General features: G+C 41.2%; 2 protein-coding genes across 4 annotated transcripts; both read right to left on the bottom strand.

Annotated features, from left to right (window-relative positions):
- Positions 1-311: 311 nt before the first annotated feature.
- Positions 312-7170, bottom strand: LOC126388166 (transcription regulator protein BACH1-like). The gene is made up of 5 exons (XM_050041082.1): positions 6961-7170; positions 6596-6844; positions 4055-5533; positions 2951-3157; positions 312-2522 (listed from the first exon to the last, which is right to left on the bottom strand). Exons 2-5 carry the CDS (start codon positions 6842-6844, stop codon positions 2187-2189), a joined length of 2271 nt encoding a protein of 756 aa, XP_049897039.1. The 5' UTR covers positions 6961-7170; the 3' UTR covers positions 312-2186.
- Positions 7171-7772: 602 nt separating this feature from the next.
- map3k7cl (map3k7 C-terminal like) lies at positions 7773-22275 on the bottom strand. 3 transcript variants are annotated; one of them, XM_050040506.1, is made up of 5 exons: positions 21918-22275; positions 20504-20614; positions 17088-17146; positions 15170-15285; positions 7773-9112 (listed from the first exon to the last, which is right to left on the bottom strand). In XM_050040506.1, the coding sequence occupies exons 2-5, from the start codon at positions 20577-20579 to the stop codon at positions 8932-8934; spliced, it is 432 nt and encodes a 143-aa protein (XP_049896463.1). In that variant the 5' UTR covers positions 20580-20614; positions 21918-22275; the 3' UTR covers positions 7773-8931. The 3 variants fall into 3 exon arrangements, 2 of the variants coding, with proteins under 2 accessions (XP_049896463.1, XP_049896462.1); XM_050040505.1 differs by having other exon boundaries at positions 7774-9112; positions 20504-20585; XR_007569707.1 differs by lacking the exons at positions 15170-15285; positions 17088-17146; positions 20504-20614; positions 21918-22275 and adding an exon at positions 11841-11997 and having other exon boundaries at positions 8977-9112.
- Positions 22276-26886: the final 4611 nt, after the last annotated feature.

The raw sequence follows: 26886 nt of genomic DNA, 5'->3' as shown, positions 1-26886 counted from the left end.
GGAGTGAAGACAGAGCGAAAAGAAAGAGAGAAACTTTAAAGTAACAGAGAGGAGCTAAGTGCGAGAGAGTGACTGAGATTCAGGAGGGAGAAACATGAAAAGCAAAGTGAAGTATTAAATCATTAATACATCTGTCCAGGTTGAAAGATGAGTCCTCTGGAGACCTTATGGTCTCAGCTATTCATCACTCACACTGAACACAGACAGATTTTACATCTCATTAACCTTACTGATGGTTTTTCAATAACACTGCGTTGCACTACCAATCATCTTCACAAGTGGGGGATAATAACAAACATCTTTTACCGTTTGAAGCAATTTTTTCTCTGTTTTAATGTTGATTGGTTTTCTTTCACTTTTGCTTAAAAAAATGCAGAAATCCATTTGTTATAGAAAGATACAGTCATTTTTGTGCATTGGAAATAAAGGAACACAGAAGCAATTTGTGCAGCATATACTGTACTAGGCCTGCACATCTATACAGCTCCCAGTCTATTGACTGTACAGGCACTGCCACTAGAGGGCGATAAGCACCAGCATTAACATTACTTTGAATGTGCAGTCTGCAGTTGGCTTAGTGGGAGACAAATAAAAAAATTCTTGTGGTTAATGACATCTTAACACCCTCAAACCCCACTGTCATCAAAAATACAGTGTGGTTGCTCAGCATTTCCTCGTAAAACTAATGTTACCCCGATTTTTGTACTCACTATATCATTTCATATTTTACAGAATATTTTTAAGACCAACTGCACTGTAATGATTACAAAAAATGAAAAGAAATCAATAAATATATACAAATATAATACAGTGAAACTTGATCATAAGGAGGTTGCAAGGCTGATTTTCTGTGAAGAGTCCTAAGTGTCAAAGATCTACTATGAGTGGGGTGAAAATAGGTGAAAGGTTATAGGTGTAAGCCAACAGAAAAGCTAGAGTATTGAATGGGATGCACAAAACAAATAAGTAATTATGTTGTTGATGGCACAGGAGACACAAAATATACACATAAATATGCTCGAACCACATGCCTCAATGAGTTAATGCTACATAGTTCACTTGACCCTTTACAGGAATTTTGATAAGATGTGTTTAAGATAATTAGGTTGTGGGTAACGCACAGTATTTCCATTCAATATGTAATAAAAGACTCCAATACTTGCTACAATACAGGACAGACACATAATGTGGTTTTTAATTACACAGAGTGTGGCAGCTTTCCTCCCATAAGTGTACTTTATTCATGTATAAAAGCTCTGCTAATGTGCAGTTTCTTTAGACAGCACTTTCAACACATTTAGGCAACATTTTTGTGAGGTCTGTTTTTAGTGAGTCAGAGCAAAGCCGAGAGCTGTGTGCAACCTAGAAGAGCTGCATCACTGTGGTCAGACGACCACAATGACAGCCTGAAATATGATAGCCAGACATATGACCAGAAGGTAAACATGGCACACTATGTCAGGTCTATTTATTGAGTCGACTGGTTTTGGTGCAAAATGCTGTTTTGTGTTGCACTCTACGCAGAGAGGGCAGAACCAACACTGTCTACAAGAGGTATTGTGTGCTTAGTTTTCCTATTAACACCTGAGAACCTGTATAAAAACATTATTTTAAACAACTGAAGTAAATAAGATGAATTGTGTTGTCCTGAGGTAATCAAGCGGTGAAGCATATTATAAATATTAAGAGCATTGTTCCCTTTGATTTGTGATTAAAGTCGTGATTGTCTCAGTGCTAAAACATTTTAACATTCTCAACATGCATCCTGGCTGTGTTGATTTGTGAGCAGGTCCCTTTGGGCTTTAACCAGAAGTCTAATAAGCCATTTGAAAAGCGTAAAACATTTGCTACAGAAGGTCATCAGAGACAAAAAGGTCAAATGAATAGTTTTGGACACCTGGAATGCAATTTCTGACCCCTTAATTTGTGTTTTAAATTGAAAAGGTGGCAGGAGTAAATTAAAATCTGCGCTGATTACGGCCTTCTCATTATAAATCTGTTGTCATGATGAGTATGCACCATTGCTTTATTGTGGAGCCTGTACTCAGTCCAGCGTTTGTGGTGATGTCTTTAGATCCTGTATGATACAGGGTGGGAACCTTTGGTTTTAGACCAGTCTGACATCAAAATTGACCCTGCGGGTTTCGTACAAAGCAGCAGTATATGTGCTGAGTATGTATCTAAAGCTAAAGGTGACCATCTCTTGTGACTGTATCCCCTCTGGAACTGGACGACATCTCCTCGGACGTCACATACTCATCACGGCCCACAAAACAGGCCGAGAGTAAGGCCTGGGGCTGGAGCGGCATCCCATGCTGTGAAAGCAGTGTGTCTATGTGAGGGAATAAAGAGGACAGAGGGCACTCTGGGGAGGTGTACTTGGCCAACACCTGGAGCTGCTCTGGCTGCAGGTTGGCTTCGTTGCAGACCCTCTGGCACAGTGTGGAGACACTGTGACATGTTTTGGACTTCAGTTGGCTCAGCTGGCTCTTCTCCATCATCAATTTCTCCCTCTCTGTCTTCTGTGAAACACACAGGCACAGCCAATCTGATGAACACGTGTGTAAACAAGAAGTGGATTCATAAAAATGTACTGATTTAAAGGAAGTGTGTAATATTTAGGGGGATTTTGTGGCATCTAGCAGTGAGGATTGCAGATTGCAACCAGCTGAAACTTCTCCCTATTAGATTTCCCTCAGTGTTCATTGTTCAAGAGGTTTTTCCTGGAATGAATTCAGTGGCCAACACAAAAATGTGGATGGCCCTGTCTAGAGCTTACTGTAGAAACATGGTGGTGCTACATGGCGGACTACATAGATATAAACAGAAAATTCCAAGGTAACGAAATAATACACTAAAGAAAACATACTTATTATATTATATTCCATTTCTGCCAATTAATCCCCCTAAATCCTTCACACTCATCCTTTAAAAAAACAATTTGTTTTACCAGCTTGTGGATTTCACACTGCAGATTATGTATGCAGTCAAGTTTCCTCTTCCGGCAACGCTGAGCTGCGAGGCGGTTTTTGCTGCGGCGTCTCATATCATGGACAAACTCCAGCTGTTCACGCGTAAAGACCTGTTGCTTCAGCAGCTGTTGGAAATCATTTCTGCTCAGGTCCACAATCCAGTCTACAGAGAATGGCAACTGCACCTGAGGACACCCAAACAGAGAATATAGGTTACACAAGAGATTTTAATTTTAATTTTTTGAATGATGTCATGCTGTAGAGGACATTGGACTGTAGTACACATACACCACCCATATATTTCTTGAGTCTGAAGAAAATGAACCTAATCTTAAGACATCATTCAATGTATATTATGATCAAATACACGCATTGAGCTTCCTGCATATGGACAAAAGGAAGTAGAGTTTGTGGAGTTGGTTATGGAGTTCACACACTGAGTTATAATTCTACCAAGCTGTTAATTATTAACTTAAAATGAGGAGTTAACTTTAAAAAGCAGAGGTTGGGTGCTGCTGCCAATGTGTGACAGGCAATGTTCACTCACCGGTTTATTAGAGCAGTAAAAATCATGTAGTGTTATCTAGGGTAAATAAAAGCAGTTTCTCCTCTGAAATGACGTTAACTTTGTCTGTACACTCACTGCACTGTTCACACTTTTTTTTTTTTGGACAGTAACACGAGAGGTTCCTAAAACCTGTTGTTTGTGTCCCCTGCAGTCATGGTTAACTCGACCGGCAGAGCTGTCAACTTCAGATAAATTGGACTCTGAAGTAATTAGCAAGACTCAGGCAAACATTCGCAAGACACACAAGCGCACACACATCATCTGTACTCAGTGAATAATTAACTTGGCACTATAGCGATGCTGCTTTCTGTAATATGAATGCAAACGTTCATTTGCATCTGATATCTCTTATCGAGAACAAACATAGAGAAGTAATCTTAGGGTGAGCTTGCTGACGCTTATTGACGCAGATTAATTTCAGCACATTGTGAACTTCACAGTGAGGTGGCAGATATATATCGAAGAACAGAACAGCTCTGCGGAGAATTAGCAGATTCATGGTTTAACTGCTCACCTGTCTGGCCCTCTCTCTGGAGTAGGACTCACTGTCTCCTTCTGTTTCTGTCTCTGACTCTCCATCCTCCCCTGAGTTTAGGGATGACACGCCTGACTGTGACGCCCCCTCACACTCAGACAGCTCTGCTCCCTTCCATAAACATTTGCTTTGGTCCAGATCCCGGAAAAAGGGACAGCTGGTGCTTGTGGAGCTGAGGTTGTTGTGGAACTTCAGCCACTCTAAAGATGAGCTCTGCGCCCGTCCACTCCCTGTGTCGGAGGAACTTCCTGCATCAGGGTCGTGGAAGTTCAGCTGAGAAGAGCCCATGTCTGACCCCAGCCGTTTGGCCAGGTGCTCGGCCACCTCCCTCTCCACGGTGCTCCTTCCTGACAGGGCCACTCTCTCCATGCTGCCTGTTTGTCCTCCTTTTCCTCTTTCTTGCCAGCCACAATCTAGCTCATCGTCTGCCCTTTTCTGCTCAGCTTCTACCTGTTCCTCTGGCTTTCGATGAATGGATTCTGGCACCAGTGCATCAGAGTCCCTTGTTTTCGTGCCCTCTCTAATGTCCATGACGAACCTCTTCTGCCCCAGTGACCTAGTGATTGCAGGTCCCTCACCAAAGGTCTTCAGGGGGCAATGGTGCAATATTAACCCTGCAGACCTCTCACCCAGCACTTTGTTTGGCCCTGAGGAGACTGCCTTGATACTGGATGTGTCTGAAGAACTGATGTCTTCCTCCATATCCATCTCCTTGTTCCATTTTCTTTGCATTTCATTTGTGTCTTTCACAATCATGTCAACCTCCCCTCTGCCCACACAGTCGTCTGTTTTCTTGCCATGTGTTTCAGTTTGCCACGGCTCATTGGCCCCCCCTTTGCTCTGTCTGGTAGGATTTGAGATTGAATTACTTGGAAATTCACCGACAGCTTCATTCTTACTGTCCACACTGCTGGGGCACGGCGAGCAGGAGAGGGCACAGTCATCCCTGATTCCTGTTACTGGATTGTTCGGGCTTTTCTCTGTGACACAAGTTTCCTTCCCACAAGCCAGTTGGAACTTGCGATACTTTGGACACTGCATATAATGGTCATTTGTCCCTTCAGCCACAGGTGTAATAGTGCCTGTGCTGTTCTGACTTCCCATTTTGTTGTTCACTGATTTGTTACAGTGCCGAGCCACTTCCTGCTGACATGGTGAGTCAGCAGCTGGTTTTACTTCTTTCTCATCCAACAATAAATCGTCAGAGTCAGTGCCACAGTCTTCTTTTGATAATCGCCTCTTACATTTCTTCTTACAACAGGTCTTTCTCGAAACAGGGGCAGAGCCCTCGCTGCTGGAGAAGAACTTAGGGAGGAGGAAATCAAAGCATGCTTCGTCTAGGTCTCTGAAACCAAGGACAGAAGCTGAGTTACGTATGTCTAACACATCGTTTTTCCCGAAGAGAAGTTTGGATGTGTAGGCAAATGTCAGCAGGGGTTCAAAGCCAGCGGCTGTCACCTGTGGAAGGGGAAAAGTGACATAAATGAGCCCTTATATCCTCTAGTTTGCTCTCAATGATAGCAAGAGGTAATTTTATACTGCCAAGGAAATAGAACTACTCCTACCACAAATGTTTAGCAAAGTAAAGCTCAGCATTGTAGCATTTCACTGACACAGCAAACAATACATGTAACCACAAGTCATTGTTTTGCAAGTCACAAGTAAGTCTCAAGTCTTGGCACTCAAGTCCTGAGTCAAGACAGGCAAATCCAAAGTCCTAAACTTTAAGTTTCAAGTCCTAATGCGCTCTTTACCAAAGGTAATGCTATTTTAATAACAGCGTAAATCATGATTTTTGGCAATTGTTTTTCTTATTGGTTAAAACAAATTTGTTGGAAGTTTCTGCATCTCTGTCTGTGATTTTCGACCCACATGCTTTGCATACTGCAATTCATTTTTTTTTGTGGCACTCAGTAACTTACTAACTCAGATTGGTTCACACAAAGCAGATCTAGAGAATTAAGTGTCGACTGACTGGGAATGAATAGTGATGTTAGCTGATTAAGGAAATAGAGGGACATGAATGAATTCCTGGCACACTCGAAAGGCTCAAGTCCATGGGGAAATCATGAGTCACTGGTGTTAAAGTTCAAGTTGAGTTGCAAGTCTTTTTTGATTTTGTTTAATCCCATCTAAAATCATCAAATTTATCCAAGAGTCCAAGTCATGTGACTCGAGTCGACACTTCTGCATGTAACTAAAATTCTGGTATCTTAGGCTTTTGGGGTTGATAAGCATAAAGTAAGAGTGGTACAGCACATTTAGGGCTCTTCTACATTCCCCTTCAAATGCAAAGTGCACTTAGACAGTATGTGTTTTCAAGGTGACAGGTAACGACAAGATTTTAACTAAACACCAGCATAAAGAATACACAATCTCTTATAGTCAGCCTGTGAACCATTAACACTTGTTGAGGAAATAACCCTTTCAGTCCTTGTCTCACTTCACTTTTACACACGGTTGTTTTACAGCTTGTGTGTCTACTTTTTGTTTGTACGGCATCGTGAGGTGACACCTCACCTCTTGTGGCAGAGTGATGACCGCTCCATGCTGTGTGAGGGAGGAGATCTTGTGTGTGAAGTACTCGCTACAGGAAGCGAGCACTGAGCGGTGGGCTCTGAAACTTTGACCCTCCACCACCACAGTAACATCACACAATGTGTCTCGGCGACGCTGCTCGTCCAGGCAGCGCAGCACATGGGAGGAATGCACTGTAGACTCAAATGTAAACACAGACGAGCGGGGGGCAGACGTGGCCATCAGGGACATCTATACATACACACAAACACATACACACACACTTACAGTATAGTTAACCACTTCTCCTCTATCAGGACACATACTTAAAGAGTTACACACAAAAATAACAACAAAAACATGCCTACCTTGCGAGGCTGACTTTATATATCCAAGTTTCTTAGAGTGATAAAGAAAGTCCCAGCTGTTGAGCACACATGGTTATTTCTAAATGGAATGCCGTCCAGCCTGTCTACGTTTCCCAGAAAGCCTTATCTCAACTCTGCTACAAACTAAAAACTGAGCTTGACTCAGTCATATGGCCTGTGTGTGAGTATGTGAGAGGGAGGGAGAGATAGAGGGAGTGAGAGTGTGTGTGTGCGTCTGTGTGTGTGTCGCAACAACTCTGGGTGTAACAGAGCAAGCGCTGACTCATGCACTCCTGCTGATATAGGATGAGCAAGCAGTTTTCCCGTCCATACCAATCCCACCCTTGCATCTGTCTGGTAAACTAACAGGTTTTTCCCAGAAAATCCCTTTATAGATTTACCCTGAACACTATTCCAAGATTAAGGTGAGGGTAGGGGAAATAATCCAGGTGTTTAAACAAGATACTGTCTATTGTCTGTGTCTTTCAATTCAGTTATCTGGGCTTACTTGACTAATTACTGGAGGTGCATTTAGTGTAAATAGAGAGTGTAAAAACAAATTAAACTGACATGGTGCAAAAAGAGGGAGGTTTTCATGTTAATGTAAAAGTTAACGTTTCACAATAGGTCCATGTTGGCTCACACCCCCAGCAGTAAATCTTTCTCTGAGCTCAATTCAAGTCTTCGTTGTTGTGTGAGTCTGTGTCATTGAGAAAGAGAACAGCTGGAGGAGGTACAATAAGTTAACAGCTGTAAAAATGTGCCAGCACAACTCATATAGCTGAATATGTGCCCTCATACTTTATCTACTTTTTTGTTACGCTTTTGAGGTGTCAGCAACTGTCATGCCATGTAAATAGTTATTAAATATCTGTGATGGGATGACTGCAGAGGCGCATGAAAAATCGTATCATGAAAAACTTTTTTGTGTAAAGAAAAATGCCCACCTTCAAAGCTGCCCGGCAGTAAAGTACAACAGCTAATCGTCACTACAAAGCTCTGTTGCCAATGTCACATGATTCGAAGGAAAAAGAGGGAAGGCTGCCAGAGCCAAACTGGCCAATCAGGTGACTATTTCATAATCCCAGAATGAGCTAATCCCCCCCATGAAAAAAAATCTAGTTCCTTTTTCCATGTAAGCGAAGCAGTATGATGATAAAGCACTCACCAAACAGAACAGCAGCGGCTTGGAGAAATGAAACTAAGGAACTGATGCTGATGTTAAAATAAAATGCATTTTATTAATAGGCGAGGATGATAAGCAACAGTTTATCTTGTTGTATACTTCCCCTTTTACAGGTTGGTGAGACACGCTACATCAAAAAAAATGTACAGCTCTTACAGTGTTGTGTCGCAGCAGATACTTGTTGTGAAATGGATTATTGCCCTTCTTCTTTTGCTGTTCCTCACAAATGGCTACAATTTCCCGATCCCTGACACTCGGTTAAACACTCATTTCCTTTTTATCGTAACAGGAACTTGACGGGTAAGTGTCAGAAGTGGGAGAGAGGGAGAGGGAGGGGGAAACACTCCTCAAAATACAACATTTGGACCACATCATACCACCTTTGGCTCCCTCCACAGACCTCAGGTAAAAAGATCTGAGTCTCCACAGGACCTGAGACAGATATGAGAATATCCGGTCACATTCACAGCAGCTGACATTGTGTAAAATATACTGCGAGGTATTGCGATGGCGACCAGGAAGATCACATAATAACAAAACCCAGAAAAAGCGGCCTTGTGTCATAGCCTGGTAGAATCACTACAACAGCTTCACACTGATGATGACAGTACGTCTGTGGTTCAAACAAATGACTCAGACATGAAAAAACACGACGCCTCTCTGTGTAATTAGCTGATTCACTGACTGCAGTTGTGTAGCACTAGCTGAGCCTTTATTTCTGCTTGGTTTCCTGGCCTGGCGTCAGCTGGATGTTTGGAGGCCTCAGGTTCCATGGAGGTCAGAGGTCACGAGGAGTCCTGCCTCGTTTGAGTGGTCACACAGAGCCTCTCCAGCTGCTGAGCGCGCTCGTTGTGGACAGTCACCAAGGTGCGGTTCTCCTCTGTTAGACGCCGAAACTCCTCCTCCAGACGGGCGATCTCCATGGCAACCTGCTCATCTTCCACCATCTCTGCCAGCAACTTGCGCCTAAACGAGGAGTGAAATAAAAATTTGAGCATCAAGTGCCAATTTTTACATTTAATCTTTTTCTGATTCACTTCTAAACACATAAACCGTGTAGTATTTCTTTTAAATTCCACAATTAATTAACTGTCGAGACATCTGTTTATTTTCATCTCGTCCCACTTTATCTTTTTTCAGATGTGAAAAGCTGGATACATTCCCAGCATTCACTTGGCTGGAGGCAGGAAAACACCCACAACAGGTTCCCAGTTCAGAGAAAGGCAGAGTTGCAGACGATCACTCACATTTATATCTATGAGCAATTTAGATTCTCCAGCTGTCGTGTTTCCAGAATGTGGGGGGGGGACCAGAGAAACCAAAACAAACACTAAACAAACTTGCAGGAAGAGCTGAGCTGGGGAAAAAACATCGATCCTTCTTGCTGTTGGGCAATAAAGCTAACCAATCTGGAATAAGTAAATAAGACATTCGTTGGGTCATGGTCAAATACAGCGTATTTTCATGATGCACAGCACAAATTATTCTTTATGCAAAAGGAAGGATGGTGTGCTGGTCTTTGGTACAAATCACAATTATGAACAAACTGGCTAATGAAGACCAGCTACAGCATAGAGTACTATAACAAAGGCTGCACATAAGGTTTACACAGTTAACTGACGTACATAACCAGCTATAGCCAGATTTAACGGTCTCCCTGAAGACAAAAGACCAAGGCGAAATCGACGATTTAGTCCGTTTTATGTTTTATTGCTCACTAGTGCAGTGCCCACTCAAAACCTGCCTGTTCGAACCAAACTGATTGCTTGGCCTCTAGTACTGCTGCTAGCAGCTTTTTTGAGAGCATCTCATCCCATCACCTTTGCACTCGACACTGGGCTTCCTTAGGTCCTGAGTAAAACACCTGCTATGACATAGCTGCCTCCCCTTGCAAAGCTAGAGTGTGTGTGTCATTTGCAAACAGCTGGCTGTTTGGGGCCAGGCTATTTCCAGGAACAAAAGCATTCATTCTGAAAGTTCACTTAAAGTTTGCTACAATTTCACATCTCCGGTGTTCATCTGCTCTTTTGGGCAGCTGTGGCTCAGAGGTAGAGCAGGTTGTCTACCAATCGGATGATCGGCGTTTCGATCCACGGCTCCTCCAGCCTACATGGCGAAGTATCCTTGAGCAAGATACTGAACCCCAAATTGCTCCCGATGGCTGTTCCATCACATCGGTGTGTGAGTGTGTTTAAAATTGAGTAGCAGGTGGCCCCATGTATGGTAGCCTCGGCCACCAGTGTATGAATGTGTGTGTGAATGGGTGAAGGTGACTCGTAGTGTAAAAAGCGCTTTGAGTGGTCAGATGACTAGAAAGGTGCTATACAAGTGCAGGTCCATTTACCATTTAACGTACTACAACAAGCAGGAGAGATTGAGTTATACCCAGCATACCGTTCTGCGGTATTAAAGTTAAAAGGGGTCCCCTCTCAAAACACTCCAGTGTCAACATAACACACTACATAATGAATATGTCCTGTAGATCTCAAGAGCTTGCACTCAACAGAGCATTTTGTTGGATTGACAGCAATACACCTGCCAAGTGTGAAGTCGACTGGATTAACGGCGGTGGTCAAGTAAATCAAAGACAGATATATATTCATACAGGCAGACAGACTCCTACCATTTTTTTGTGATACATGATGACTTAAAGGAGCAGTGTGTAGGATTTAGTGGCATCTACCGTTGGGGTTGCAAATTTAAACCAACTGAAAAACCCTTCCCTTAGAAACTACAGCGTCCTTCAGGTAATATAAAAATGTGATTGCCCCTCTAGGCCCAGTGTTTGGTTTGTCTATTTTGGGCTGTTGTAGAAACATATCAGTGCTACACGATGGGTTCTGCGGAAAAAGACAAGTTCCCCATAAAAATATGGAGGAGTCATTCTGAGCTTACAAAACCACAATGATTCACACTAATATGTTTTTCATTTTTACGCAGCATTTGTTTCTGCCCACTCAGACTGAAACACAATCCTGGAGTTTTCAAAGTAAAAAGGGTGAGTAGTGTTTTCAAAAGCCTCCATTTTAGGGTTTTAAAAATGCCGGAGTAGTGTGGATGCTAGACATAGGCATAGCAAAACTTATGCAGACTAATGTATTAGTGTGGATATAGCAGTGGCGGCCCTAGCATATTTGGTGCCCTAGGCGAGCCTTTTCACTACATATGACAAATCATAATTCCCTAGCTATTATCTATTTTATAGTGCCGTGAAAACATGAACAAATTTCTCCTTCAAACAGCTACGTTTTAGCTACGTTTTACAAGAGTACATTGAACACACCATAATGATGTTCTAATTTACCAATCTACCTTCGACCAATATTAATTTTTACTGAATAGAGCTTGAATGCTTCACAATATTAATCAATGTAAACTCTGTGAGCTTTTCATTACAGCCACTGCCTGCTTAGAGCGAGGTAACAATAACTAGCTCTCCTCCTGCTGATTTTATGTTCTTTCTGTCCACATACACTTCTCTCAGTAGTTTCAGGTGTCTAATATGTATATTATATTTCATTTATGCAAATAGACTCCCCTTAATCCTACACACTTCCTTTAAGGGCAACACTTTTACTATAATATCCCTCATTTCAGATGAGTTAAGAAACTTGACTTGTATTTTACAAAGTGTGTTTTTCATGGCAGATGGTTTGACGTAATGCTATTTGCAGAAGTTGTGTTCTTGTCTTACCATTTTTCACCACTCTAATGGTACTTTTGGCATCTGGTAAGTCCACGTGTTAGTATGTGCATAACACAATAAATCACATAAAGTAAAAAAAAATTTCCCCCGTGCCAACTATCTACTACTGAATTGAATGACCGCAGCTCTGGTTTAGGCAGGATGACCTGACTTTGCCTGGCAAGCAGTGATTTCACACTCTGGGAGGAGATCAGCCTTTGGACTTTGAGAGGCAGTGTAAGCACACACGCACGTACATGTATGTGTACAACGTGCGTGTCATGGCCTCTCGCCTGAGAGTGTGTGAATGTCAGTGCTGAATTACAGCTGGTAAGTGCCAAGTCACATAACAGCAGCATCAACAAAGAAGGAAAGGAGTCTCTCCTCTACAATACAGGCTGTCAGTGGAGCTTTAATGGCATAACTATGACAGAGGATAACTATGCTGGTTTTTATTTAGTGAAGGTGACGATGTTAAATGATTTAAAGGCCCAAATCTTAATTAATTTAACCATGCAAATTTGAGCTAAATTCACACACACATTTGATGAGTTTGCCAGAGTAATGAAAACATGTTTCCAGCTCTATTTAAAACCACACAAATAACTAAGATGTAATTTTTCTCCAGGGTTCGCTGCAATCTGAGAAGGATGATGTGAAGTGTTTTCAGTTTTCAGTTCAGTTAGTGGGGCTACACTTTTGTTTGCAGTTGGAACACAAAATAACCCTTTAAATCTTGTCTTAAACAACCTGTTCTCATGTTTGTTTAAATAAACTTTTAGTAAAAATGGTACCCAAAATGTCAAATTTATATGGCAAAACTGACCCTCTTGAGTCCAAAATGACCCGTCATTAACAATCAGCTTTTCTGAATAATTCACCGTTTGATTACAATGGACTATTCATTTGAAATCCTCTTATCATAATACCTATGGACCATGTTCAGATGATTCATTTCCCGAAAGACCAGAATCACACGGAAGAAGCAATGATGAAAGATAGACGCACCTGTGTTGTGGTGAAACTATGATGTTTATCTAATCTCATGTTATCTCTGTGTATCTTCAGCCATAATCTATTTTCAGTTTTTACACATTTCTCTAATACTGGTGATTCTGTCTGAGTTGATGAGCATATCACTTAATTCACAGTTTTTGCGTTACAAGATTGTGCTTAACTGTAATGAAAGTGCAGCTTTTTAAACCACCTACAAGCAAAATGCAATATTTTTTACAGTAAAAGATCAGTGATTCGGACGAATTGCTTTTGTGCTGAGTTTTGGTTTTCTTCATTGGAAGCATGTTGAAACATGCATGTGCATGTGTATGTGGGTGTGTGTGTATGCATGTTTGTGTGACAGTGAGAAACTGAAAAAGGGGAAGAGATCTCTCTCAGTCCAAAAGAATCCATCCGGAAACCAGAGAAGCCACGCTAAATCTGATTTAAACTGTACTGAACATTTTTTTTGCTTATTCAATGAAATGTAATACACTACCACATTTGTTTGTTTTGTCTTTTCTGTGTATTTAAATGTGTAAAGATCTGAAAAAAGTAAAGAAACATTACCCCGTGTACCAAAAGCAGCTAATATGGACATAAAGGTATTTCTGTAAGTCAGGTTCTTACACTCTTTTGCAACAGGGCTATTTCTTGTGTAATCTCTTTGCATCATGATAGCATCAGTACCTAAATCAGGCCTAATATTAATGTCTGAGTAAAAGTTTCCAACACTCTGATGTAAGGGTTTCTTGCACTTTGACCATCTTTGAGAAAATTGACATTTTTGTTGACATTATGTTGGTGGAATAAAGTTCAGTTTATCTGGCATTACAGGACTGATTGTACCGATCGACTCTGTAAAATTTCAATACTTGTAAGAGTTAAAATCCACTATACAGATGAGTGCCACAGTTTATATGTGTTTAATACTGGCCAGACGCAGACTGAGTTTTGGAAAATCCCTCTGCAGTGTGTCAAAGTCTTGTTCCTGTTGCAACACTCCACTGTATGTCTAAAACTCTCCTGTCATTCTGTGTGTAATCATGTGGGAAGTAACATCACTTTCATTGTATCAGACATGTCTGTTAATGGTTGACAAATAGCAGAAAGTATCAAATAATATTTCCATGGAAATATATTTGATGCCTCATTAATGAAGTATCAGTATCGGTGATACCTTGTGTGGTATTTTTAGCATCGGCGTAAAAGCACAATGTGCGGTATTGTCTTCACTTCTGTCTCATTGTGTCTCACTTTACTTTTAAGTGTGAATCTGACTCGGTGTGTGTACGTGTCAGTGGATGTTGGCATGAGCGACAGCGTGAAAAGAGAGAACCAAGAGTTTCTACCGCCCTGACTCATCATGTTCTTATCTAAACTCAAGGCTATACTCATCCCATCGCAGTCTGCCTGCCTGCCTCTCTATTTAGGAGCTGCCAAGTGGTGTAGGTTGTGTGTGTGCATGTCTATGTGTGTGTGTAGGTGTGGTGGTGGGGTAAAACCAAGGGCCTTGAAAATCCTACTGCTAAGACTACCCACAGCTGCTGAGGGCACAGGGGACACTGTGCACTGTGTGTGTGTGATACACACCCTTGTTTATGTGCAAGCATACACAGTAGATGCATTAAAGTATACAGCAGGTCTCTCTCAATTACACCTGACAGGGCTTACAGTTAGTGTGATATCCACTTGAGCGAAGGTGCTCCTTTTCAAAATATGATCCAGATTCAAACAAAGAAATGCAGTTTACAGTGTAACGTCATCCACACTGTACATCACACATGCTTGATGCTGTTTCTAATCTAAAAGTAATTATAAGAAAAAATAATAAAAAGAAGAAAATTCATCTGAAATATAAAGTTTTACAATACCAGCTGTTCAAATATAATCTTAAGGAAACTGCTCTCAGTGGATCATGTACTGAATGCTGAATGAAAGCTATTAACATGTGCCATCTGGTGGACAATTTGATCCAAAATGCCTTGCAGTCATACTGTACACGTGCTTGCATTTTTATCAAAGGTGGCCGCAGTGGGGATTTAACTCCTGAAGCTTGTAAGTTTATGTTCCAAACATGCACCTACAAATCATTTTTATTATAAGAAATCCTCATTTGTTCTCCTTGAACCAATGTTGATTGTAAGTGGGTACTGGAATGTGTCAAAATGCCTCTTCCTTGTAATTTTCATGCCATCTCTGGCCAGGAATACAACTAACATTCTGTCAGTATATACCGTAAGGCTTGACATGTCTTCTTCTGGTTCAAGCAGTGACAGCCAGCCACAAGATCTCCTGTTTGGATGTGTTAAAATAACAACAACAACATTTATGAGACTTACTTGCGGTCCTCAAGCACGGCGATCTCGTGTTTGACCTGGTGGAACTCCCTCGCCATCCTGCAGTGCTCCTTGTAAACCTGAACGCTCTCTCTCAGAGACACACAGGGGGGCACTGGCTGCAAGAGGTCAGAGAGAGAAATGTGACATCAGAGAGAGGCAGCATTAGTTTAGACCTATGAAAAGCCAAATAGATTATAATATATAAAAAACAGATTATATTAGACAAAATGCTTCCAAGGAAACTCCCTGAAATTATTTCTACGTACAGCTTAAAGCTGGGGTGCAGGACTTTAATAGATGAATAATCATCAGTTACATTCAAGCCCTGGTCAAACAAGTTCACACAATGCTGATCAAGCCTATCACCACCATGGGAAGCTCTGTGTATCTCTTGGTATACAAAGTTTTGGTATCAGGTGTCTGTGGTGACTGGACCAGCCAGAGCGAAATGGGGGGAGAATAATTTATTCATTCTGTTTGGCACTGCTTTTCGTTTTGTTTTCTCAATGCTTCATCTGTATGTGCACGATTCTGATGATGTGTTCTCCTGATACTATGTGTGCTCAAGGGCGGAGAGACCATACCGACACACCAGTGGCTAGGAATATGGCAGGAGCAATGGCGGAAAAATCGTCCAAGAAAAGTTCCTGGAGTGGATGCTCCAGATAAAAAAGAAACTCTGCCTTCAGAGGAAGGATTAAAGTTTAAAAAAAAAAAGACTTGAAAAGAGTGCTCTTGAGGGCAGAGGGGAGATGCAGCATACTCACCTGCAGACATATCCTATAAAAGCACGCGTCAACAGTGTTTATGTAATTACTTTCTGTGCCAGAGGGGGGAGACAGAAGCTCCTCACTCCAGCTTTATTGCTCAAAAGCTGCTAATTCCTCAAACTTTTGTGACCCTCTGACCTTTCCCACAGTGCCCCAGTAGCACCATTGTCACATACTCTGATACACGACAGGAAAAATGTCCATAAAATTTGCTGCAGATATCACCACTGGTGAAACATGAGATTGCTGTGCTTGAGGAGCAAGTGAGACCTAAACTGATTTGTCTCCATATCACTTGTATGAGATCTATAAATGCTTTATAAGTAGAAAGCCTGACCTTGTGGCACTATGGTAGCGTGTGTGATGCCAGATCGGAAGATTGCATGCTCAAATCATGTCAAGGTCACAAAAAATAAACAAGTTTACAATCCCAAAACATTGAAAGATTTAAAAACTTGGATAAATGGAAGCCTTGGGTCCAGTGTATGAAAGCTATCATTCATTGACTGCTGTATTGTTCTCAATTGATACTTTTAAATAACGTACTTCATGTGAATCCGGCCCTGACACTCACTGAAGGGTAATTCAGTGACAACACTAATAGTGGAGAAAAGCACACACACTGAAAACATTTCCAGGGTTGATAAACTAAACGTAAGCTTAGTTTTTAATCTACTTCTTTTATTTTTATCAAATTGTTTTTATCTACTTTTCCTGCATCCAGCTCTTTCTTTCAGTGAATGACCTCCAGAATGATTTCTGTGGCCTGGCCTTCAGTTGTGAATTAGTTGTATGGTAATGGGAGACAGCAATAATGACAGCAATGTGCATATTTACTGAGCAATAGTATTCAAAAGAAAACATATTTCAAAGAGGGGATTAATTTGCCATTGCATTGTTTGACTATCCATCAGAAAAATACAGCACTAAGCCTCAAAACAGACCCAGGCATGAAATGCAAAATGCTAACAGCTTTTTTTTTTTTTTTTTTTACGTTAAGTTAAGAGTACAGATTTAGATTTTCCTTTAAAAAGTACATAATAGTATTCTTTAAAACCCAGTGCCTTCTGCCTCTCTTCTCTTGTGCTGCCCTGTCAACAATTCAGGATGTGTTTAATGTATGTGATGCGACAGAATGCACTGTATACCTGTAGTCGCTGTTCGAGATCCGGGAAAGTCTGAGGGAGGGCCTCCACATCTTTTACATCTGTTGAAACAGAACACAGTATTCACTTATTACTATAATGAATCATATTTACATGTCATCTATTACAAGTTGAACTACAAACACTGAATAACCAGTACAGTGATACAAATACTGTACGTGTTCTGTAGTAGGGGAAGAAGTATTAATATCTTCTACTTAAGTATAAGTGGCAGTATAACCGTAAAAATACTCTGTTACAAGTAAAAGTCCTGCACTCACATGTTTACTTAAGTAAGCATGTGGAAGTACAAGCACAAAAATACACTTCAAGTATCACAAGTAAAAGTACTTATAATACAGAGTGTCATGTTATTATATATTTTGTATTTTTTGCTGTTTATTATTGATTAACATGTTAAAGGCATGTTATTATTGTTGATGGTTGGGGTTAAGGCTGAACTGAAACAGCCTACTGTAATTTGGCAGGATGCAACACATTTTTGAAAGGTGAATTGAGTGTCAAAATACCATTTAAGATGAAATATTGTTTTGTTGCAGGGGCGTCCTGGAGTACATATCATAGTATACAGACCTAAGAAAACACCAGTCTTTGGTATAGATCCCTGCAAAAGTCGTATCATAATCATTTTAACATGTAGGGAATAATGATGAAATAAATTATTCCCTTTTCTGTTGCAGATTATATCGCAATTGCAATATGAGTCAAAATAATCCCAATTAGAAATGTCTTTAAAAATCGTTCAGCCGTAGCTGAGGTGAGGCTAAATATTTTATATACTGTTGAGTATTCCGATCTATAACAACACATCTGATGCATCAGATGATTATTATTGTTTACTAGTAACTAGTAACTAAAGCTGTCAGATAAATTTAGTCTGTAATAAAGCAGCAAAAGATTTAAATACAACCTGAAAACTTAACCTTCAAACCTTCCACCACTCTTTTTCGGCTTGATCTCCTCCCTTCTGTTTAAGCACTCTATGATGATCAGCATGCAGAGTATGAAGATTATTTTGTCAAATTTAGGTTAGAATTATGTCGTGATACTGCACTGCAATACGGAGAGCATTGCAGGAAACTCTTGGTCACAAAACAATGTGTCAGTCATGAGCTTTATCAGAGGATCTCAACCACAGGTTTGTCAGAGAGTTCTAGGGAGTCCCCAGAAAAATGGGGAACAGTTTATTTTTACTTTTTAATTCATTATAGAAGTGAAGCTAAAGTGGGCAAGAGTCATAAGAGTGACTATCCTGATCACAGGTTTCACTTCCTCTGTAGTTATCTCCTCAACTGTAGTTGACAAAGATAGAATTTGAACCAAAATCTTTTCAGATGGAGATCCCTGAAGTTAAATCTTACCAAATGGGGGTTCGTGACCTCATGTACACTAATTTAGGGGTCCATGACATGAAAAAGGTTGAGAACCACTCACAATTTATCATGTTGACTGCTACTGTTGAAGGGCAATTTAGATTATGTAGTTTATTTAATCAATAAGGTTTCTCTTCAGCATTAAAAACATCCACATGTTTAGTGATTAATCACCTACAAGCAACGTCCTGCAAATTGATTTTTACAGCATGCTTAATGACTTCATTTGATAAATCAACATCATGCCTAATGTCTTCTTAGATAAATTTCTTTTATTAATATTGTTTGCCGCATGTTCTTGATGTACAGCCAAGTGAGTTGTCCTACAGGCAGTCGCTTTAATGTCTTTCTCCGCCTCATAAAATGGACCGAAATGAAACACTATAGGGGCCTCTTATGTGACACCACGACATAGCAACACAGTGCTGCACTTATAAATGAGCCATGTCCTCTTACTGTACAGCAGTAATGAGCTGTCAGACTGAAAGACATGCGGGGTAAGAATACAAACAGACAAACACAGTGGGCAGAAAGAACAGACAGGCCAGATGTATAGACGGAGAGGGATTCAGACAGACGGGCTGCCAGACAGCCAGACAGATAGACAGACAGAAACAGACAGGTTGTCTGCACCAGCCTCTGCCTCGCCAGTAATGTCCCCCTGGAGTTGTGGAACACATGTGGAGAATCCTGGGATGATGCAACCTTCTAAAAGCAGAGGTATCAGTGGGCCAGCCTGCAGCCATGGGGCCAATTATGATGTGGAATAAATACAGTTCTCATGCTTAGGATTGACACAGTGTGGGGTTATAACTATGCCTGGCATGAAGTCATGAAGGGCCTAGAGCATGATCCCCAGACGAAGCACAGGTCTCAGTCCCCCCGCTGAGAAACATGAGTTCAAAGAGGCAACAACACGGCCGTCTAGGGAATATCCAAAATTTGATTTCAGTGGGTAGGGTCAGACTGTGCCTCAACAGCTTTGGAGCTACAACTAAAACAAGGTGTGTACGCATGCTACCAACTAAAGCAGGCCCTGTACAGTTACTGTTCCAATCCAAAAATGAACCAGCGCACAACTAGACAACAAAACTAATTGGAAAGCGGGGTGAGACACAAAAGTGGAAACAAAAGAACAGCAACAAGACTGATTACGAAATAAAAAAAGTGATTCAGTAAGAGGACACACTGCCATGTGCGAATGACAAGCAGAATGTCATGGAGTTCAATGAATCACTGCTCAGAGTGGGATTTGAGTGTGTCGTTCCTGCTACAGCCCTTCATCTCACTTCCTAAAGAGAAAGACAAGGGGGATCAGAGATGGGCGGAGTAGGACTGGAAGTGTTAACTGCTTATAAATATAGGCCAGTGTTCTAAAAGCTGAACAGTGAATCAGGCAGCAGGACACTGTTAGTATTAGCGGGGAAACCTGACTCTGCCATTGCATAGCTGCAGCTGCTGTCCCAGTGCCTGGCCCCACTGCGGTAAAACATCCCCACAGACACTACCTTGCACTGTACATAGGGTAGATCGGATTGAAGATTAAAAGAATCAAACAACACTGGTCAAATGAAAAGGTTGCGCAATGGCTCGCGTGGGTGCATACATGTGCGTTTTGCAAGTGCACAGCTGCGCACATGCATGTGTGGTTGGTTTTTTAATATGCTGTGGTCCTACAGAAATAGAGGGAGCACCTGTCTCAGCTACGGCGTAGAAGAATGAACACTGTTAAAGTGATAGGGTGTGATGGGGGGGGGCTGCTCGGGGCAGATTGTGCCTGGTCTGTTTTGGTGGGAGGAATGTGGTGCATGTGTTCCACACATACTGGAAATGCAGTGAGAGTAGAGCTCCGAGCTTCACCAGGTGTTAACTGATCACTTGAGTAATAGGTGTAAGTAAACTCAAAATAAGTTGTTACGGTCATTTTTGAGATGCTGGAACACAAGTGTGTGAGGTGAGCCCATGGCGTGTGTGTGTGTGTGTGTGTGTGTGTGTGTGTGTGTGTGCAAGTGCGTGTGTGTTTACCTGATGTGTCGTCGAGGCTGAAGGCGATTCTAACTTCAGATTTATCAGGAGACACTCTTCTGGTTGAGGTGATCATTTATCCCTTCATGAGGCCACAGGCACAAAACAGAGCTGTTAGCACAATCGAAAGGGTCTCAGGAAAGGCGATTGATGATGCAATGATGATACGATTAGGCAATTAAATGGAAATCAAAAGCAATTTAAATAATCTATTAATAATTTCAGAGATATATCACAAAAAAAATCAGTGTTTCCAGCTTCTTAAATGTGGTGATTTACTGCATTTCTCTATTTTATAAGAGCGTAAACTGTTGTTAGGACAGAGCGAGCAATTAAAGATGCCACCTCAGCTTCTGGGAAATCACGAAGGGCATTTTCTCACTATTTTATTTATAGACCAAACAATTTATCAGCAGATCAGTGAGTAGTTATAGTATCAGCTTTAATTTGATGTGTATCTGTTGTCCAACTGGACAATGGAAGGCATTTTTTTATTCCAACCTATTTCATGCAGCTGCAATGATCAATTAGTGGTCAACTATTAAATGAATCACCACCTAATCTGATAATTAATTGGTTTGAGTAATTGTTTGAGAAAATAAAGTCAAAATTATCTGATACCAGCGACTAAAACATGAATATTTTTCTGGTTATTTTACTCCTCTTGACAAAGTAAGACATCCGAGGACGTCATCTAGGGGGTTTTCACCATTTTGGGACATTTATTACACCAAACAACTATTCAATTAATCGAGAAAAATAACTGACAGATTAACTGACAATGAAAATAATAGTTAGTTGCAGCCCTATTGTGATTTTAATCACACTTAACTAAATCCTGAACCCAGCAGGTGTTGCATTCAGTTGGAAGTTTGCAGACTCTTTGAGAGAGCACGTGATTAATCCATACCTAGAAAAGTATGGGGCCTCTTGAGTACACACACACACACACACACACACACACACACACACACACACACACACACACACACACACTGCAGCCACCAGTTTCATCATGCATTTAGAGTTGCAGTGGGATTATATAATTAGGGAGCTTTGACAGACTGGCTCTGAGGTCTGGATTTTGCATGCCCCCCTCCAGTGTAGGTACAGGCTTTTTATATCAGGGCATTTGCCTGCTTTAACCCCAGTAAACCCTCTGTCTCACACAACAATGACCTTCTACAGCAGCAAATAAGCACTATTTTATTAATTAGTATATTTAAATAGTAGGAAAACGGTTGAAAGGTCAAATTTGTCAGATGCATTGCATTAAAATAAGACAGTATCATGAGTGAAACAGTGAAATAGTGCATATATTGATGGCATATGATCCACATAAGGATGGAGAGTTTATTAAAGACATATGGACTATCATCAGCATGCACTGCTGGAAAGGACCCATCATTGTTACCTGAAGCAGCACGAACCCGACCCAGGAAATTCCGTTCAATAAAGTTTAAAATCAGATAGCAGTGTCCGGCCTCAATACTGATTGTCTGTTCCCCGTCGGACCTCAGAAAAAGCGCAGGTCGTCTCTCAGCCGCTGCATGGCACAACTACCTCTCCAAGGATTGACCTCCTCTTCCCTCTTGAGACTCCAACTGTACTATTCTGTATTCAAAAGTTCTCCGACATAGTCGAGGCGGCCGTCCACTATACTGGTGCCAGCAGCTCAACTTTGCGTGGGCATGGACATGTTATCCACGGACAGCAGCCACGCGGCGGAGAGCAACACAACAGGGCGCAGGCAGTTGGAGGAATGCCGTCCGCTGTCCCCCTGTGGCGGCCCGGGCCCAATTAAATGTCTCAGATGACATGACTTTAGCCCGCAAAAATGCCCATAGCTGCAGCACTGTTTTGAGTGACACGGTCATGCCGCTGGGATGGTCTTTGGCTTTGCAATAGCTGTGCAATGAGACAGTTGCTCAGAATGAACATCTCATGCTATAATAGCTCTGGCGGAAGAAAATAGAGCATCCCAGTCTGTTTATCTTCTCGGGGGGTCATTTTGAGAATCAAGTGCAAGGGCAGGTCCACCTTAACCCTGGTGATATGGTTTTTTATAACTACGGGGAGTTTCTTGAAACACATAAGCTACATCACACATTATTTAAAGGGACACTCTGCCGGATTTACACACAGGGTTAGTTTACTCATCTCAAGAAGGTACAACCCAGCCTGTGAGATAGATTTCTTAAGTCTGGAAAAACAACCCTGATGATGTCACTAGTCTGAAAAGAAAAGCCTGATTCAGGATTTAGAGATCTGTTTTTTTATATGTATATATATATATATATATATATATATATATATATATATAATTCTAAAAGAAAGACATCATTACAACCAGTGACTGTGGAATTTGGTTGGACATACTGGGCCAGAAGGGTCCCATGAAAACACACAGTGCCATCATGGATGAGCAGGATTGTGACCCATACTTAGGACTAAAAATTAGGATATCCATGCCTTTGTTGCTTTAATTTTGAAACTTTTTAAAATCTGCCTCACCAACACATTCTCACTCCTATATTGTCACATATTGACATTTGGTCATGGACTTTCCACATCCACAAAGGACGTGCAAGGTACCCTGGGTGCCTTGGTTGTTGATCTGGGACACCGTGTCAAGTTCTGCCTGTTACATGCATTGTCTTCTTTCAAAATACACTTCCTTTCTCAAAGGAAATTTAACATTTACATACAGTCTCTTTCAAAATAAATGCACTATGTCGGTACAACACCGTGACGCACACACGATTGGGTTTAGGCAACAAAACACGTGGTAAGGTTTGGCAATAAATGCACATGGTTGGGTTTAGGAAAAAAGAACAGGGTTTGGCCTTAGAATCTTGAGAACACCGCTCTCTTGGGTGAAAGTCTGTTTTTTTGGACACCTCCACCCCCACTCCCGTCTGCCCCAGTTGGACTTTTGCCTCCTTAACTTTCATCCTTGTCCCGCCGCGTTTCACCGATTGCACCGGGCACCGTTAAACTATAACAGCAACTGACTGCGGATCATGCCGACGTTAAGGGATACCTTTTTTTGTTGGTTTCTGACACCGCAAATCACTGCCCAAGCACCAGATTTTGATGACTTCTGAGTGAGACCAGGCTCGCCTCACGCAACCACGCATACATTTTTGGGACAGTTATGTCATTTTCCTGGCCAAAAATGGTCCCAGTCAGACACAACAAGTGCAATGCAGGCTCTGAAATGGTTGTGATCAGACATATACACTGTGACATCCACTCCGTATCCAAAGACTAATATTACTCAACAACCATTTTTTAGACATGAATAATAAGTTCATTCCATTTATGTATATCAACATGTAAATATATTCCATTATCAGTGTTTTACGCCTGTGGCGTTTGACTCTATTCAAGCTGCCTTTGATTGCACATGGACGAAACCGCTTTCAGGGCTGTTCAGCATGAAGTTCACCCAGGAGAGTCCTGTTGGGGTCAGTGCTTGTTTATTATTTGGTCTTGTTAACATGGTAATGTTCCTATGACACTCATAAAGAACGGCCAGCTGACAGCCAGGTTACATCATTGACGTCGGCACAACTCTCACTTAGGAACTATTTTTGAGCCATAGTGGGATGTCCTGATTAGATGTTCAACCAACACCATTCAACATCTCAGTGTTTGCTGGGAAGATTTCCTACTTTAGGGAGATGCAAGACTACTGTAAAACTTCAATTAATAGCCTGGGCTATTATTTGCTTAAATCACTGAAATCAAAAGGGCTATATTTGTGACAGGCCTATTGGGACAGACCTTTAATTCTTTTCACACAAAACTGTTGCTTAGCAGGAACTACAATCAAATTGTTTATTTAAACCGGTATTAATATGACTTGTTTAAAGACTAGGCTTCAGATAAATTATTAATCAAGAATCATTCATTTGATCTAGCTCTGACTGACAGAGCATCAGAGAGAAAGAGAGTTACAACACTCGAGGATTACAGCACCCGGCATACCGATACAACACCTCTTGATCCTGTTGAAACAATACTCACAACTTGGATTAATTTTTTATGAAAAAACAGTTTGATCCTTTTGATCTGAGGACCCTTACGAACTAAAGGAATATGAATAACTTAAATTTTTTACTGTCCTCATCACAGATACAGACTGAAGGTCATGGTTTAATTACTTCTTGTATCTGTCCAGCAAAATGCACGTACCACCAAATTCTGTGATTTAGAGATTTGCAGATAAACTGAAATATTAAGAGTTCCTTCTTGGATTGAGAAAATTCTCCAAGTTCCTAAACTAATTGAATTATTTTAAATCTAAATTAAAATAACTGAAAAATGCCTCGTCGCAAAGCTAAAAACAAAAAAGGGTACTTTTACTTTGTTCGTAAAAAGCTGTTGGTGGGGAGATATACAGCTTTTCACATGACAGCGACAATCTGCATTTGATCTTAAGCGTCTGGAGTTGCAGAAAAAACAACTTATATGTATCTCATCTGGAAACTTGAGTAAAGGACATCACAGTCTGCCCTCCGTCTGGTCTTGTCATGGGCTGACATGAATGTGCAGGACAAGATTTCATAATACGCCTAAACATAATAATAATAATAATGCTAAACTGACCTGACGATGGGGCTAAAAGGAAATAAATAAGCCAGGTTTCCTCGTGATTTGATTTACTGCAATATTCTGAAGTTTTATATCCATACGGCCAGTTCACCTGCACACCGGCAGATGAGAGCATCGCCCCTGAATTATTTACAGCCAGGCTTTCAGATGGTGGGAGAGAAAGAAAGACACGCACACACACGGCGAAAAACACAGAGAGAGATAAATGATGCTCTGCACCTCCAAGAGTCCTCCTCCTCCTCGTTTGTCTTCATTGACAGGCTGTTGACACACACCTGCCTTATCAGCCCCAGAGACTGTTCATCTCATTGTGATGGATGGGACACACTCAAATGTCTGCCACTCTCTTCGGTTGGAGTCATAGTCGAGATTTGAGTCCTCTGTATGTACAGTTGAGAGCCTGGTGTAGTGAAGCAGACTTGACAGGTTTGAGGGATCTATATGTGATATTCAGAATACATAGAGAGGTACGAGAAGTGCTGTCTGATGTAATATGTACTTCTATAATGCAGATGGTTTTATACAACACATCTATACTGTCTAAATTTAGCCCTATTGAGCTTTTCTGACCTTTTCTCTGCTGCCCCATTCTGGACATGTTTAAAATGTCATCAAGCATCTCTCCATCATGCTTTCTCTGGACTCTTCTCTCAATCTCTTTCTCTGCATCCGTGCAACAGACGTATAGGAGTATGGATCATAATCTCTGACCTTCTTACGGACGGCACAGACAGATGCAGCTATCCGTTTATCTCTCCCCATTCCTCTTTCACCTCTCCCACCAGCGCCAAGGTTGAGGGCTCAGGATCATCGAGACAAGTAATAGTCTCTGTGGGCAAAACAAACAGGTACGTGAGCACAGGTGAAGACAGAAGCATTATCCAACCGCAGCATATTGCTCAGGTGAGTTCATCTTAGGTTAGCAAGAAAAAAGGAGAGTCCTGCTCAGCCATGCAAGATGCCAAGGCCAGGGCTGTAATCCATGGCCTCATTCATGACGGATTAGATAATGATAAAAAAAAATGCTGCCTTTGGTTTTGATTAAGAATTATGGGGTTAGGAGATTAGAGACAACCAAACGCTATTACATTGGACGGAGCCCAATCCCAGAATTAATCTGAATACCAAAAAAGAGAAAACTCATTACATGGAGAGATTAAGAAAAGCTTGGTCCAATTCTCTTGGGATGCACACAAACCAGCGCACACTATCCACCCAGAGAAATGTCACAACAAAACCTCTGACTCCAGTAATTTATTAAGTATTTATATCCATTTATTGCTCCTTCCTGTTTGAAATGTCACTGCGTTAGCCGGTAAATGCGGGTCACTTTTGAAAGTCCTGACATTATTGATAATGAATTGTATTAAGACTTAATTCTTAGGGTGCTTTGTTAACATTCTACTTTCTATTTTCTGAACATAATTAGTTTCTGACCAACATTTGGTCATGTTGACATTGTCCGTATAATTGTGCATTTGTGTGTGTTGCTGAATAATTGCATTCTTTATTTGATTCTGATTTTACTGATGGCCGTATTTCAAAAGAACATGTCAGGAATACTGAATTGCTGCTGGCTGCAATGGGTATTTCCAAAAGAACACATAGTGCACATCAAGTCCACTGACAGATTACAAGGCAGGTGCACAGACAGGAAGTAGACGTTGATGGAGAGATGAGATTAAAAGAATTGGACAAGAGGAGGCAGAGAGACAAAGAGCATAAGTGAACTCTTACATCCTTTTCTCCTCTGATTAATTTCT

This window comes from Epinephelus moara, chromosome 3 (assembly GCF_006386435.1).
Source record: "Epinephelus moara isolate mb chromosome 3, YSFRI_EMoa_1.0, whole genome shotgun sequence".
NCBI lineage: Eukaryota > Metazoa > Chordata > Actinopteri > Perciformes > Serranidae > Epinephelus > Epinephelus moara.
The sequence above is the reverse complement of the archived record's forward strand: the minus strand, read 5'-3'. Positions and strand labels throughout refer to the sequence as shown.

Excerpts from the sequence above, each read along its gene's own strand:
- LOC126388166 (XM_050041082.1), bottom strand. The coding sequence starts at position 6,844 with ATGTCCCTGATGGCCACGTCTGCCCCCCGCTCGTCTGTGTTTACATTT. Across the intron at positions 3,158-4,054 it reads CCAGAGAGAGGGCCAGACAG|GTGCAGTTGCCATTCTCTGT; the intron begins GTGAGCAGTTAA and ends GGGTGTCCTCAG. Across the intron at positions 2,523-2,950 it reads AGTGTGAAATCCACAAGCTG|AAGACAGAGAGGGAGAAATT; the intron begins GTAAAACAAATT and ends TGTGTTTCACAG.
- map3k7cl (XM_050040506.1), bottom strand. The coding sequence starts at position 20,579 with ATGATCACCTCAACCAGAAGAGTGTCTCCTGATAAATCTGAAGTTAGA. Across the intron at positions 15,286-17,087 it reads ATCTCGAACAGCGACTACAG|CCAGTGCCCCCCTGTGTGTC; the intron begins GTATACAGTGCA and ends GACCTCTTGCAG. Across the intron at positions 9,113-15,169 it reads GCCGTGCTTGAGGACCGCAA|GCGCAAGTTGCTGGCAGAGA; the intron begins GTAAGTCTCATA and ends CTCCTCGTTTAG.